The 15,026-nt window shown below is 40.9% G+C and overlaps 1 protein-coding gene across 2 annotated transcripts in view; it reads right to left on the reverse strand.

The window, feature by feature from the left end:
* ANKRD27 (ankyrin repeat domain 27) overlaps nucleotides 1-15,026 on the reverse strand; it is a 54,366-nt gene that overhangs the window by 1,746 nt on the left and 37,594 nt on the right. Inside the window, exons 19-28 of one of the 2 annotated variants that reach the window (XM_054296222.1) lie at nucleotides 14,951-15,010; nucleotides 14,704-14,823; nucleotides 11,099-11,143; nucleotides 8,071-8,193; nucleotides 6,038-6,235; nucleotides 4,835-4,954; nucleotides 4,322-4,483; nucleotides 3,395-3,503; nucleotides 1,838-1,919; nucleotides 1,235-1,307 (exon numbers count right to left, since the gene is read on the reverse strand). In XM_054296222.1, the coding sequence (XP_054152197.1) occupies nucleotides 1,235-1,307; nucleotides 1,838-1,919; nucleotides 3,395-3,503; nucleotides 4,322-4,483; nucleotides 4,835-4,954; nucleotides 6,038-6,235; nucleotides 8,071-8,193; nucleotides 11,099-11,143; nucleotides 14,704-14,823; nucleotides 14,951-15,010 (1,092 nt within the window). The remainder of the gene's footprint in view (nucleotides 1-1,234; nucleotides 1,308-1,837; nucleotides 1,920-3,394; nucleotides 3,504-4,321; nucleotides 4,484-4,834; nucleotides 4,955-6,037; nucleotides 6,236-8,070; nucleotides 8,194-11,098; nucleotides 11,144-14,703; nucleotides 14,824-14,950; nucleotides 15,011-15,026) is intronic. The other variant, XM_054296223.1, reaches the window with a different exon arrangement.

Here is a 15,026-nt window from a genome sequence, read left to right on the forward strand (position 1 = left end):
ACCTCCTCCTGTTTCTGCTGCACAGAGTGGATGGCTGGTCTGGATTACTGCCACTCTGCAAATGTTAAAATAACCAGAAGAAATAAAGAGAATGCAAGCATGCTAATGACAGATCTTCTAAGACAAGAACAAAAGGAGAAAGTAGCTTTTTTACTGAAATAATGGCAACAGTCTTGAAAAAGCTGCAGACAGAGGTTATTTAAATCCACAAAAATTTTAAATCCACTAACAATTCAGAGCTGTAGGGACTCATGAATTAGTTCAGCCACAGCTGTATGAACTCACAACCACAGAACAGGGCTGGAGTGCTCTGTATCAGGGTCACATATTAGTTTTCTGACACCTGTGTACTGAAATGACATACTGCCTTCAGTGATCCAGTTATAAAATGTAAATCCCAGGTTAAGCAGTGGAATATTATCATTTAGAAAGAATTAATAAAATATTACAGCTTTATAGAATTAATTTAGTGTTCTCAAGGCTTTTGGCAAATACTCAGCCTTTTAAGGGCTGTAGGAAAAGGAAGAGAATTCCATTTTCCAGAAGGACAAGAGCTGCAGAGTCTGCCTTTCCAAGCTGTGTCAGTCTAATGATGGGCAGCTGCTGGACTAACCTGGTAAAAACTGTTTTGTTTTGGACAGGTCCTTTTTCTGTTGATTGAGTGTTCTGAAATGGCCTAGCAGAAGATGCAAGGAGAGTCACAGCCAGTGCAAAGGAGGAGGAAGAGCACAAGCTCTGGGGAAGGCAGCATCCAGCAGCTGGTGTGGGTGTCACTGCATCCCAAGCAAAGCTGAATCTATCACATATATTTGTGTCACAGCTGCCAACGCAAATGCAGCTTGCTGTCAACCCTTGCAAATAGTCTCTTAGAAAGCAAACCCCAATTTCAATCTACTGAAAAATATCTCTCTTGCCAAAGCAAGATACAGCTCCAAGAAGCTGCAGAGCTTTTCAGTTTTAGGTTTTGGTGCACAGGACACAGAAAATAAGACAGAGTTGAAACCTGCAGTAAGAGGTTTAAGAGATTCAAAAGAAAGAAGTGTTCAAGAGGTGTCATAGAAGCACCACTGAAGTTTGAACAATGATGAAACGATCAATTTGGCAAACAGGTCAAAACCTCTGTGATTCAATGATCACCACTAGTAAACTTTCTCTTACATGTACCCAGAGTGACAGCAGAGCAAACAAACATTGCTGTAATATAAGAATAATCTGAGCAAGTATTTCCACTTACCTGGTGCAGTAAGTGATAGTCAAAATTAGGGACACTTTTATCTCTTGTTATTGTTCTCCGTAGGTGTTTTTCTCTAAAGAAAATTTTAAAGAAATCAAAGAAATTACATGTCTTTGCATAAGCCTTTCATAAAAGCCTCTCTCAGAAGCTCCACGAGGTGGAACTGTCTCACCAGAGACAGGCAGCTCCCTGACAACACATCCTCTCCAGAACTGCAGCCTGCTTGTATTCCCTGTATTTTACTATGGAGTATACATAAGGGTTTAAAAAGATACTGAGCAAAACCCAACCAAGGAGTGAACACCACTACAGTATTATAAGCAGTCTGGCTCTGAAATGCTTAACTGATGGTACACCAAGTATTAGTGCAATCCCAATTTTAGATACATTTCCAAGCCCTCCCTCTCCACCCCAGTGAGCCTGTCATGCCCAGAACATCTGCCTGGGGATGTGACTGTGCCAGCCCTGCAGGATTAACACCCACTGGCACACCACCATGCCAGGTGTAACCAGCCCTGACCCACTCTGGGCCTTTGCTAGCAGCTGCACTTCTCCTCTGCTTATGGGAACACAAACCCACTCTGAGCAAGCCTCTGTGCTTACTTGTTAAATCTGTGAATTGATTGGAGCAGTTGGAGTTGTCTGCTTATGGGATCATCGGCTTTCTCACAGGGCTTAGGATGCACTGGGGGTTTAAGAGAATAGGCAGCTAAAATTACAACTCAGTCTCACTTAGGAATTAAAAAACACAATTCTGATTTGAAATTGAACATAAAACTATAACAGTGCTAACTTGAATTAAAGTGGTGATTTATCTTTGGAAATTTTTAAAAATTTAAGTTGCAGATATAACCATTCTTCCTCAGATAAAACTGGCCAAGCTTCTGAAGAGACTGTAATTCTGGACTTTGAGGCCCTGAATTCCAGTTTTTACCAATCTGAATTAACACACAGATGCTAAACCACCTCTTCATTAGTATTACTCATATCTTCTATTGCTCTTTTAGAACTATTCAAAATATTGGAAGAACTATTCTCAATTTTAGGTGTCAGCACACTGTGATTAATTGTGATTTTCTATTAAGCAGACATTCACAATCTTTCTGAGGGAAGGAAGCAAGAGTTACTTTGAAAACTCATGGGTGCTGAAATGGGCAATCACACTCCTCATCTACCCTGATTCCTGCTTTGTAGCCTCCCTGTTTTCTTTCTACAGCCCTGGTGGCATCAGGTCCTTTGCTGAGCTGTCCAGCTCAGGGAGCACAGCATTTCTTACATCCCCAGGGCAGTGAACTTGAAAATTCACCTGAAAAACTTCTGAGGCAGCATAATGGGAGCAGTGGATAAGGCAGATCAGAAGCTGGGGGTGAGAGGTGAGGAGGGAGAATCTCCTTAAGCTCCATCTCAGAGGCTGCTTAGGCACATTAAGATAGGGCCATGTGTCAAATCCTTTAAGGAGTGAAATAACTTTGCATCATTGAATACAACTTATAATGTTATTGCTATTAAAAAAGGGGAAGGTCAGAGTTTAAACTGCAAGATAAAAGGTAGCAAAGGGATGGTAACTCATCCTTCCCAAGGCACCAGGGCCCTGCTGCAGCCCAGCTGTGCTGTCACTGCCCCTCCTGCCACTTGCTCAAAGCCCTCTGCAAACTGGGCTGGAAGGTTCACAGTCACCTCTGCAGCTCTCATTTCTGTCCCAAAACATGACAGTAATAATGAAGAGTCACTCCCTGACCTGTTTTAGGGCAATATAAATGTTTAAGTGACTGTTGGGTGTCATTTATATGACAATATAATTGTCATATAAATGACACCCAACAGTCACTTAAATCTGTTTTGCTTTGCACTGATATGCACAGCTCCTACATGGCTAGTTATATAATCTCAAATGTGGTGTGTTTTCACCTTGAAATGTTTTTGTAGGTAAAATTCACACACGTACCCCAAAGTAGGTGAAAACTAAGTTTAAAGCAATGTCATGAGTAGAATACAAAGTCTGCTGCATTTAGTTACAGTGTTTTAGGTGTTACCTATCATAAATATGAAAAATAATTGTTCTATTATTGTATGTATAGCAATTACATAAAATATTTTATATAGTCACCAGTGAATTCCTAAATCCCTTTTTACTCACACCAGTGGAAATATCATAGGTACCTTTTTTCCTTATCTTGCCAGTAACATGCTGCTCACTCTCCTTCTCTCCCTCTGCTGATGTGGGGAGACAGCTTGGTGCTGCTTCTAGCAACTTCATGATGTTTGAGTTCTTGATTTTAAGGGTTTCCATTTTCACCATTATTAAAGAAAAAGAAAAACAACAGTACATTTTAGTATTTCAGTCTATGCAGAGCATGTTAATTAATGCTTCTATGAATCAATAGAACACACATAAAAGAACTCATTATACAAACAAAATTATATCATTCTGAGTAGGGCAAAAACAGCGTTCCACAAGTTACACTGTAATGCAGTGATGATGTTGGAGTCCTGACCTCTTATTTTAAGCTGTATTACTTATGGTTAAGCCAATTTCAGTTTAAATGGTAACATACATACCAAAATTGATTCAGTACAGAATTTTGTGGTCATTAAGCTACATCTCAGAGGCCATTTAAGCATATTAAGGAGTCCTTTAAAGAGTGAAATAATTCTGTATCATTTAATATTACATATAATGTTATTGCTATTAATAAAGGGGAAGGTCAGAGTGATCTATTGCAAGATAAAAGAAATCAAAAGCCTTGAAGGACAGAAGATAATGGGTAGGGCAACGAACACTGCTGCCTGAGCAACTGATTAGTACAAGGTGTTCATTTGCCTACATCCAACTTCTGCTCTCTCTGCCATTACAGAGATGTTAATGTTCATTTTATTTAGGTCTGTGCTTCCACTCTTTCTGGACCCATCCTTTTAGTCTAGGATAACTTATTCTGGAAACCCAACCGGCTTCACAGGCCCCATCGCCAGGCTGCACAAGGAGCAGCATGTCAGTGTTTATACCCCCACGAGCTGGTGCAGCTCAGTGTGTGCAGCCCTGCAGTGCCAGCACAGGGCCCTTTCCCCTGGCAGCCCTGCAGCACTCACGGGCTCGGCGCAGTCGGCAGCGGTGCAGCCGCGCTCGTCGCGCAGGTGCCGCAGGGCCCCGTGCCGCAGCAGCAACGCCACCAGCGCCTCGCTGCCGCCCGCCGCGGCCTCGTGCAGAGCCGTGCTGCCCCTGCTGCCGGAGAGGTTCACCGAGGCTCCGTGCTGCACAGCAAAGGAGAGCGGGTTAGAAAGGAGCAGCAGCCCCAGAGCTGCACAGGGCCCGGGGCAGCTGCGCCAAGAGCCACAAGAACATACTCCAAGCTTTAGACATACTTTAGAAACCCCCAACCCGATGTGACAGAATCCCTGCCACCTGCCACACAGAAGTTCCATAAAAACAGCTACCCGTACAATAGCAAGGTAATATTTATCTAATAGCAAGGTAATATTCATCTAAAATTTATCTAACATCTCTGACAGAGAAAAGCATAACTAAAAATACTGATCCTGAGTACTGGGTAAGCACAAAAATCACATGAGAAATACCAGCAGAACACTCTGCAGTGATCTTACCTGCAGCAACAGGGCAGTAGTCTCATAGTGACCATTCAAGCATGCATAAATTAAGGGAGTATTTCCATATATATCCTTTTTATTTTGTTTTGCATTGTAATCCATCAGACACTTTACCACCTATTGAAAGAAATAACAACTTCAGTCTTACTGAGTGTGAGTACTGAGTAACTGAGTATGAAACTAATTTTCATTTTTTAACACCCACTTTTAAAAAGAAAAATGTAAGGAACTACAAGAAAGGCCAGAAAATAAAACTCAAGGTGGGTGAAAAACAAATATAACCAGTAACTTAACAAAACATCAAAATCAAACCACCAGAGCAGCAGCACCCTTTTCCAAACTCATCACAACACCTGGAAGGAGTTCTTTATACTGTAATTACCCCATGAACTAATCTACAACTATCCCATAAATTAGCCTACAACTCTGAGTTGTATTCTTGATTTTTCTTGCTTCCCTAGTACTTTGTCTTCCTATCACTTCCAACAACCTTTTCTTTTCCCTCCTGCAGTCTTCAGCTCCTTATTTTTAAATAATTTTCCGCTTTTCTAATTTTCCTAATTTTCTGCTTTTCTTCATCTTTCCATTTGCCTTTTTCCCCCTGCTTTTTCAAACTGTTTGTTATTTTCCTGTCTCATTTACTCTCTCTCCTGTATTGACATCCACCCCCCATGGGCTCATGCTTCTCCTTCACTGCTTTTGCTTCCCTGACTTGAAGTGAGGGATGAATTATCTGCTGCCTCAAAGCTGCACTTGCCTCATGATCTAAGTGAGGAGTTGAATCTACAGTAACAGTTGAATCCACAGTATTTAGTACTGTGGCTACTGAAGATACCAAGACACAAACATAACCCAGAGAAGAAAGTACAGAGGAACATACACAGAAGATTCAGCTGCACAAGGCATGTTTAAAGCATTTGAAATACAATGAAGGTTTTTGCACCCCTTGCATTAAACCAGTATTTTAAGTCATGTATGCTTATATATAAAAGTCATATATGCTTTCCTAAAGAAAAGGTGTCTTCTGAAACGATTTCAGCTCAAAGTTCCCCTTTCCATCTGGAGATTTTAGACGCTGAAAACAAAAACCAGAACCGCCAAACTCATTTTCTCTGCTCCTGGCTTAGTGTGGTTGCTCGTTTCCCCAGGCAGCTTTCCATGGTGCCAGGTGCCAGGGAGCTCAGTGGCAGGCAGGGTTACCTGGGAGTGCCCCCTCTGGCAGGCCAGGTGCAGGGGAGATGCCAGCTGTGTGTTCCTGGCGCTGGCACTGGCACCGTGGCGCAGCAGCAGCGATGCCAGCTCGCTGTGCCCGTGCAGAGCAGCCATGTGCAGGGGGGTGAAACCATCCTGGTTGGACACATTCACCCCCAGCCCGTTGGCACAGATCTTGGAAAACTTCTGTTGAGGAAAACACACAATGAAACTATAATCAGGCTTTGTTTTAATCAATGAAGTAGCCAAATACCTGCTAAGTTCTTATAAAACGGGCAGATGGGCATTACAAGAATTCTGCTGGAGCCTAATTTGAGGCCTTCAGAAAAAGTCAGTGAAGAAGAGCAGCTTGGCAGTATTTTTCAACAGAAAATTACTTTTATTGTTACCTCTTTTCTTTCAACATGATAACTTCATGGAGAGCAATTCTAGACAAAGTATTCACAGTATTAAAAAGAGGCTAAAGCAGCACAGTTTGAGAGAGAGGTAAAACTGAAAGTTTTTATACAGCTGCTAGGATGCTCATACTGGATATGAGGCAGTGTTAATGAGTTATTTTGATTTATACAGATATTTATGCTCTTTGAAACAGACAATAAACACCTCAATGCTACATGAAGCTTGGAGTAATAAGGATACAAACTAAAATTAATTTAATTTAATTCACCTGGAAGCAAGAGTGGCCCAGAGAACAGACTCCCCTGGGGAGTCAGGATAAGGAAAGCATGTGGAGGACAGTTTACCCAGCTGTACAGAACATCCTCTTTCACTCCTCTTGCAATCTGTGCCTGCCTGACATTTGCAGTGGTGCACAGCCTTTCTTTCATCCTGTGCTTTATCCGTGTGCCTGCCTAGCACAGGGTTAGGATTAATTAACAAGTTCCTTCTTCTTCTCACTCAGCAGACAAGTAAATTCCACAGCAGATGCCATTCCCCTCCCTGCCAGCAATAAAATGAGCTTTATGGACTCCAGCTCTGGCATCTTCAGCACTTGATCCCTGTCCTCAGGGCACAGGGACAACCCTTACCAGAGAACACAGCACAGTGTGAATGTGCAGCCTTCGAGGACAACAGAACACTCTAAGACTGCACAAAATAAACGTGTGGTGGCAGTGGGGAATTCAGAAGTTCAGCCATCTCACAGTCCTGTTAGCCCCAAAGCAGCCAATAAAGTGAAAATTTGTACTTAGGTTTATTTTGCAATGATTTATCCCTTCAGACACCTCCTGCAAGGTAAGGTATGGAATTTCTATTTCCAAAGAGCTGGGATTGTTCCTTATGCAAAACAACAACAAAAAAACCCAAACCAGAACCACATACACACACACACAAAAAAACAAAAAAAACCCAAAAACAAAAACAAAAAAAAAAACCACCAAAAAAAAAAAAACCCAAAGCAAAAAACAACAAACCAAAAAACCCACAGAAAGAGTCTACTGCAAAGCCTCATTCTATTCTACAGAGTGTGGTAATTTAGGGGAAAGGAAATCTTTGCAACTGAAAAGAAAATCTTTGTGATTATTTCAGATCTCTGAAGAGGCTTTAGATATGGCTGGTAGAAAAGATGCCATGCAATTAAAAAAAGACTTTATCAGCATTACATGGATTCTGGGATTAGCAGGTATTCCTTGCTGAACTGATTACTAACAGGTAAGTAGATATGCTGTGCCAGTAGCAGTGTAAACTGAGGAGAATCAGAGGCTTAGAAAAGAATGAATGTTTATTCAAAGTGGCCCAAACCTTCCTGACAGCACTCCACATATCCTAAAAACAAACTGTGAAGCTTTCTCAATCCTTTAGACATTGTGCAAGTCCATGAACACTGTTCCTGTATCCAACATTTTCAACAATTCCATTAAAAAAAACCAATTTCATACCATCAGATGAAGTCTGAAAATCTGTATATAGTTATTTTTAGAAGAGAGACAGAGGTGCTGGGCAATATGAATGTTATTTCCCTGAAGCAAAAACTTACATTACAAGAATATAAATTATTATTTTTACAGAATGAATATTCCAACCTTTTGTGCTGGCCCACATTTTGAGCACTGGCATAATGGATGGCAGAATTCTGGTTTTGATGTACTGGCTGTGTCATCCTCATCTTCCAAGTCTTCTTCCACCCATTCCAAGAGATAACGGACCTGGCATAAAAAGAAAATCCTTCTTTAGAGTCCCAAAGTTCCATGTCCTACCAGATCTGCACATGTGGACAAGTCAAATTTGACAAACACACACTTGTGACTCTCTCAGGGAGAGCACACAGCTACCTCCTGCCATCAGCTGCCCACAGGCAAATTAAAAAATCAAGTGTTATTGTTGACAAAGCAGCTAGGAAGTTCTCCAAGTACAGTGAAGTGAATTATAAATGACTTCCTGCTGCCTAATCACAACTGCAGTGCTCACCCACTCTCAAACACTCCACATCCTTGCAGCTCAGATGATTTGTGCCAGCTCATATCAATGTGAATTTTGCTTCATCTTTTGCTTTAAAGAACATAAGGAATGACAAGGATGACAACATTTAATGATAGCCAAAACTTTGCAGGGGCACTGACTTTCCTTAGGTCTGTCACTTAGGGCTTGGACAGTTTGACTTTTCCTCAATGTGCAGTGCCTCATTTTTGAGAGAGGGGCCCTTCAGTAAAGCCTTAGGGCTCAGGGCATTCATGTGCAATCTGCAAGCAGTGATGCTTAGGGCATTTAAATTTTACCTTACATTTCATTCAATTAAAAAAAATGTTTAAGCAGTACATTTTTACCTTGAAATTCATTAATCTAATTTCACTAAAGACATTTTAGAATTAGCAGTGAGTGTATAAGCCTCCATTACTACTGGACCAAGCCAAGAGCTCTGCAGCTGCAGGGAATGGGGACAGTGGGATTTCTGAGACATTCCTCCCACTCTGTTTACTCTCACACTTGTCACAGGTTCTGCTCCTCACCACTGAGCTCTGGGAAAACAACACACCCATGTCTCAGCCACTTAAACACATGCAGCTACAACAAATCCTGGGAAGCCAGGAAGGGCCCTGTACCTGATTCTGAATGATGACATAATAGAACCTGAAAAGGGATATTGTATTTTTTACAGAATATTTTGTTTGCTTTCCCTGCAAACTCCATGTTGTTCTCTGGAACAAAGGAAATATTCTCTCAAGCCTGCCTGTTCATGGAAGGCCAGTTCAGCATAGCTTTACTACTTGCCACATTTGTACATGTCTAAAATAAGCAGAACTGTCACTTCACTCCCCCCTTTCCCTGCACCCTCACCAAGACTCTCACAATTGATTTCCTCCTCCTCCTGGGACAGCCAAATACTGCTGCTCTCATTATCCAGTGCACAGCTCCCAAAATATTGATACCAGTGCTTCCCAAAAACCTGAACACACTCCTGTGCCCATCTCTTTATAATTACAGTGCAGTGGCCATTCTTCTTGGTTTAAAGGTATTTTTTTGTCAGAATATTAACTGTGCTTTCAAGCAGACACACAGTGAACCACCTCAGGAGATTGCCCAGTTCCATTCACCAGGTAATTTGTCATCTGAAAGGTTCTTTACACTGCTGGGTTACTTTGGAATACTCAGCTGAGCACTCTGGGTCTCTGTACCCTCATTCCAACATTTCAGCTGCTCCACAGCACTCACTGCAGACAAGAGATTTGGTTTTTCTGTGGTAGATTTGCACATATCCTTCCCACTGGACAGACTGGGTAGGAGAGCACCAAATCCACTAGCTGTGCTGAGACAACACCAATCATATAATAATGTGTTGTTTTTTTTTTTAATCTTCCAGTTTCACAGCATTTTTTAATGCCTCCTCCTTGCAAAGCTCAGTTGGCTGTCACAGCAAACACCTCGAGCAGCCCTAATGACCTGGCTGCTGTGGCTGCTCCTATGCAGACAGACTTCAGGCTGTCAGAACAAGGTCAGAGTTTTTAAATACTTGTGGTTTTTTAACAGATATGCAATCTGTAACCTTTGTAATCCAGCTGGATGATTCTTGTTTTCTGAACAGCTTCACATGAACTTCAGTAATGAGGAAAGTAAAGCCACATAAGAGAAAGTAATTCTGTCATCTGAATGCACAGACTGGATTTCTACATGATTTTTTTCTATATGATTTTCGTTGCTGGTATCTATTGAGCAGTGCTAGATACTAATTTCCCAGCAAGTTATAGCACTGCATTTAATTTTCTTGATGAAGTTTAGATTTTCACAAAGTGGGTGAAAAGTGAACTGTAATACATGCACATTTACCACTGGCCAGGAGAATGGCAAATACCAGCACTGCACATGTTACTGCTTCTGGAAATTACTTAAGGGCTGGCTTGGAAATAATTACTTATATTAAATCACACTGTAAACTAGGATAATGAAATGTACTCAACAACTGAACAGTTCTTTGCTCTATCAGCAGATAAATTATTTCCATCATCTCAGTGGAATAAAACATAAGAGAAACAGTATTAACATGGCACATACTTTGTGACATGAGTTTTCTATTTTCTGATGACTCTATGAGGCTTCGTTGGTATTTGCTACTCCTGGTACAAACCAAACCCAAACAGGTTGTTCAGAACATGCACCCAGCAGATTAAACTTGCACTCTCACACAGCTTTATGGTTTTTTGCTGTGAACTACAAGAAAAGCAAGAAATCTATAGCCTTACACACATTTCCAAAAGCAAAACTCCTAAAGATTCCCATGTAATCTTCAATTTTTCAGTAGAATGACACTGGCAGTATCTCATTTTTTAAGGAATAAAGGCAACAATAAATAAAAGAATAGTCAAGACAGGTGGTACCACAAATTACAGAACATCACATCTGAAACTGGCATTATTATATCATCAGCTATCCATGTGAAATCTAAACTCCATGCTGTTGTGTGCCCCACAAATAGCATCTCTGTGTCACCTGAATTTCCTCTTTACATGAGATTATTACCCAAAGCATTCTCCACTTGATACTACTTACAAGCAACTTCCTCAATTTGAGTGAGATAAATGGAATTCAATAATATTCAATAGCCACATTACTACTCACCATTTCCAGGTCTCCATCAGCCACTGCTCTCAGGAGTTTTTCCACCTATATATGAAGAAAATTATTTATTTGCTTTGCTGGTATGGGCATTAAGCAGAACACAGAAAATCCTGTGTCCTTTGCTAACCTCCTAAGCTCATGCAGTAGGATTACTGCTGGCCCATTTCATATTTATTGATAAAGTTTTAAAGAAAAAACCTTCCTCCTTTATGAAATAGAGAATCTGTACAAGGCCTGTGGCCATTTGATAATCTCTGACCTGCTCAGTTAAACAGTATTTATCTAAATTGAGGATATGTGGCCCACCCATAAACAAAGCCATGTAAGCTGATATATCTGATGATGCTGCTCCAGCAGCAACTGCCCTGTGCATTTCTGTGTGAACCTAATGTTAAAAATGCCTGCTCAAGGCAAATTCCTGCCCTAATATACACCAACACTGGCTGCACTCTTGCTGAGCTGCTCTGTGCTGCTCTCATTATCCAGCACACAGCTCCCAAAATATTGTACCAGTGCCTCCCAAAAACCTGAACACACTACTCCTGTGCCCATCTCTATAATTAGAGTGAACAGTGTAATTACAGGAACACAAAGCTATTTGAGAAACAACAGTTTAAGATGAAAAAGATGCTTTCCAATTGTTACCTTTACAGCTGCAGATAACTGGTTTAATCCTGCACTAAAACCAAACATTCACAAATCCAACTTGACTGTAAATATGAAATTTGTTTTCTTACTTAAAATCTGGAAAAGTATAAATACTAAAGGGTACACATTGGGACCAGAATTAGCCCACTTCAGTGTAAGGTGAGGCCAGGGCCCCAGTGCTGGGGAAGGAAGGTGCTTGCCTGTCCACAGCTCTGCAGGGGAACAGACATGTGAGGGAAGAAGAGGTGGAAGGAGCTCTGAAGAGCACTGGTGCCATTCCCCTGAGCCCTCAGGCTGCTTGTGAAAGCAGGAGAAGGAGATTAACTTGTCTCTTCTCTTCTCTAAGTCTCTACTCTCACATGAAGGAGTTGAGATCCAACCTGATAGAATGGGAAAGGTGCCAGTAAAAGGGCAGGGAGAGTCCATCAGTCCTCTCACAATTCCCCTGCCTCTGCAGAGTGTCAAGAATCATTTAATAAGCTTTGTGAAAGTCTGTTTTAGCATTATATCAAATTATTCCAGCACTGTGCTACAATCACTGAAGATGCTAATGGATAAACACACTTGTTTCTATAGTGAGGAACACCTTGCAAGCTGTCATGGAGTGACAGCTTCAGTCACATTTCCATCTTCATATGGAAATCACCACCTTGCTGAGTGTGACAGTGATGTTTGGCAAGGCAAACAAAGAAGAAGACTGAAATTTGTGTTCTATTGCTCTGATCTCTTTCTTCAGGGTTTTAGATGAAGAACAGACACAAACACCTGAAAGACCAGAGGCCAGATTAAATCTCTCCATTTTTATCTCTTAGGAACACTGCTAAGTTTGGGTTTATTACCACCTTTCTAATACAGGATGAAGGTCCTTGGAGTCATAAATTGGTCATTCTGGGCAGAATCTATGATTCTTTGATTTTTTTTTTTTCTCCTAACTTTCAATGTCTGAAAGTCAGCTGTCTAAACCTCAGACAGGCATTTATTTTTAAACTTCCTCTCTGGTAACTACAGAACAGAATACAGTCAACAAATAACACCTGAGTGCAACTCAGGTCAAACTAAGCATGTCTGAGATTAATTCCTCCCTGAAGTGAATTTCCCTCCACTGACTGAGGAGGGGCAATAGATGTCAGAAGTGAAGACAACTTCTTCCAGAACTTGGCTGAATCCCAATCTCTCCACATATACAGCTAAAATGGACTATATACACTAGGGAGGTCTGTGCCTCCCCTAAACTTCCCCTGATCATACAGGATAATGCCACTGGAGAATGTAGAGGTCTTCAGGATTTTTCAGGAGTCACCTTCTGCCATACAAGATGCCTCACAGTAACAGCAGTGTTCCACAAGCTCTGATAATTTCTTTCCAAAAATAAAAACTTTCTTAAAGTACTAAAAGCTGTCTCAGGCCCCTGCAGTGCTACATTTGTTATGCAGCTTATAGATAATTTATGAAGAGTACTTAGGGCAAAATGTCTGCTACATGCATTTCCCCATCTTTCCAGTCTGTTTTCTCACTCTTGCATGGAACAGAACCTTCCTTTAAATGTAAAAATAGAAGAAACAAATCTATTACAATTCACCTGCATGGCCAGTTTTTCAGCTGCTGAACAGAAACTGTGCAGGTCCCAATTTACAATCCTGGCTCTTTCACTCGCTCTCTTCTAAGTCATAATAAACAAGCCATTGTGACTGGCTCATTTAAGAGTTTAATTCAGTATTAATTAATCAAGATCTGACTGGATCCCCTTAATCCAAGGTGCAAACCTTGAAATCTGGAAAACTGACTGTATCAGTTTCCCATTACTTCCAGTGGTGTTTCCTTCATGGAGCTCTCTCAGCATCAGGCTCTTGCCCCTTTGAGCAGGGAGCCCAGGTGAAACCTGGCAAACAGAAATCAGCTAAAGCTGGATTACAGAGAAGGTCATTAACCCCAAGGACCTCAGGTGTAAGCAGTTTGTAATCTTTTTCCCTGGTTTGAACTACAGTCTTAGCACTTGGGTGTGATAAATTTGTTCCTTCAAAGAAAAATAAATCCTCAATCTACGAGGAGAACTTATTTAAAGTGCTTGACTCTGTACAAACAGGGAGGTCCAGCCCTACACTGAGCCTCTCACAGAGCAATTCAAATGTGAAATCATATTGACAGTCAAAATTTGCATCTTTGTGTTTCTTCAATATTCTTAGAGAACTGAAACTTCTGGCAAGAAAAGAAGCTTTTAATACCAGGAAAAGGAAGAATTTGAATGTAGTGGTGATGTTGAGAGAAACAAACATACTTAGGAGGTCAGTTTGGAAAAAAATAATGAAAAGACAGACTAGGAAAAACAAAAAGAAGCATCAGAATCAGTGGTGATATGAGAGACTTGGGAAGGGGTAACAAGTGTGGATCTGAGATCCCACAGGAAAAAATTCAGAGGATGCCATCTGGTGTGGACAGAGCAAAATCAGCAAACACACACATGCAAGATATTTAATATATCTGTAGTCCTTCACTCGTTACAAAATTGATTCCCATACCTATTTGAAAGCATGTCTTATGTCTTAACCTTCCAGTTTGTTGTTGGCCAGCATGGCTGTACAAGTCTCTTTTCTCTGACAGATTTTCTAAGCTATCATTGGCACTTAATTACTGGATGGGACAGCCAGGGCCTTGGGGCACTGACTGCTACTGTACTTTGGTAAACCTCAACAAATTCTAAATTACATAGTTAACTTCAATAAATATGAACAACTACTTCAGAGATGGTGTCAATTTTCCCCCAGAAATAACCAACAGAGCAGTTGAAGCCATACAAAAATAAGCACTGAGATGACAAAGCCCCTGAGGGCAGCAGTTACCATTTTCCAAACCAGACAGGAGGCTATTCCTGAAGAAGCAGTTTAAAACACTGTGGCAAATTATCACTCTTCTAGCTTCCTTCACTTTGCTTACTGTCAAAACCTATACCTCAATCTTACCTCTTTATAACTGTTTTTTGCTTCTTCTTGCCTAATATCAGTTGATGCTGATGACAGGCTTGAGACAGATGATCCTCTGCTGAAAGTTTCTGTTGAGTGCTGAGGAGACCTAAGTGGTGACTTACAGTTGGAAAAAAACAAATAAAAAATCAATAAATCAAACAACCAACCAACCAGAAAAGGTGAAATATCAAATAAAGGTGGTTAAGCATAGACAAGTAACAATTTAGCTTGCATGGGCTGTTACCTCAGAAGCACTCTGTCCTCTTTCAAATGTTAGGTAGTTTGCTTCCATCAATGACAAAATCTGCACAAAAATATTA

This window comes from Melozone crissalis, unplaced genomic scaffold (genome assembly GCF_028551555.1).
Source record: "Melozone crissalis strain CALT ecotype California unplaced genomic scaffold, PUWL_Pcris_2 ptg000007l_1, whole genome shotgun sequence".
Lineage (NCBI taxonomy): Eukaryota > Metazoa > Chordata > Aves > Passeriformes > Passerellidae > Melozone > Melozone crissalis.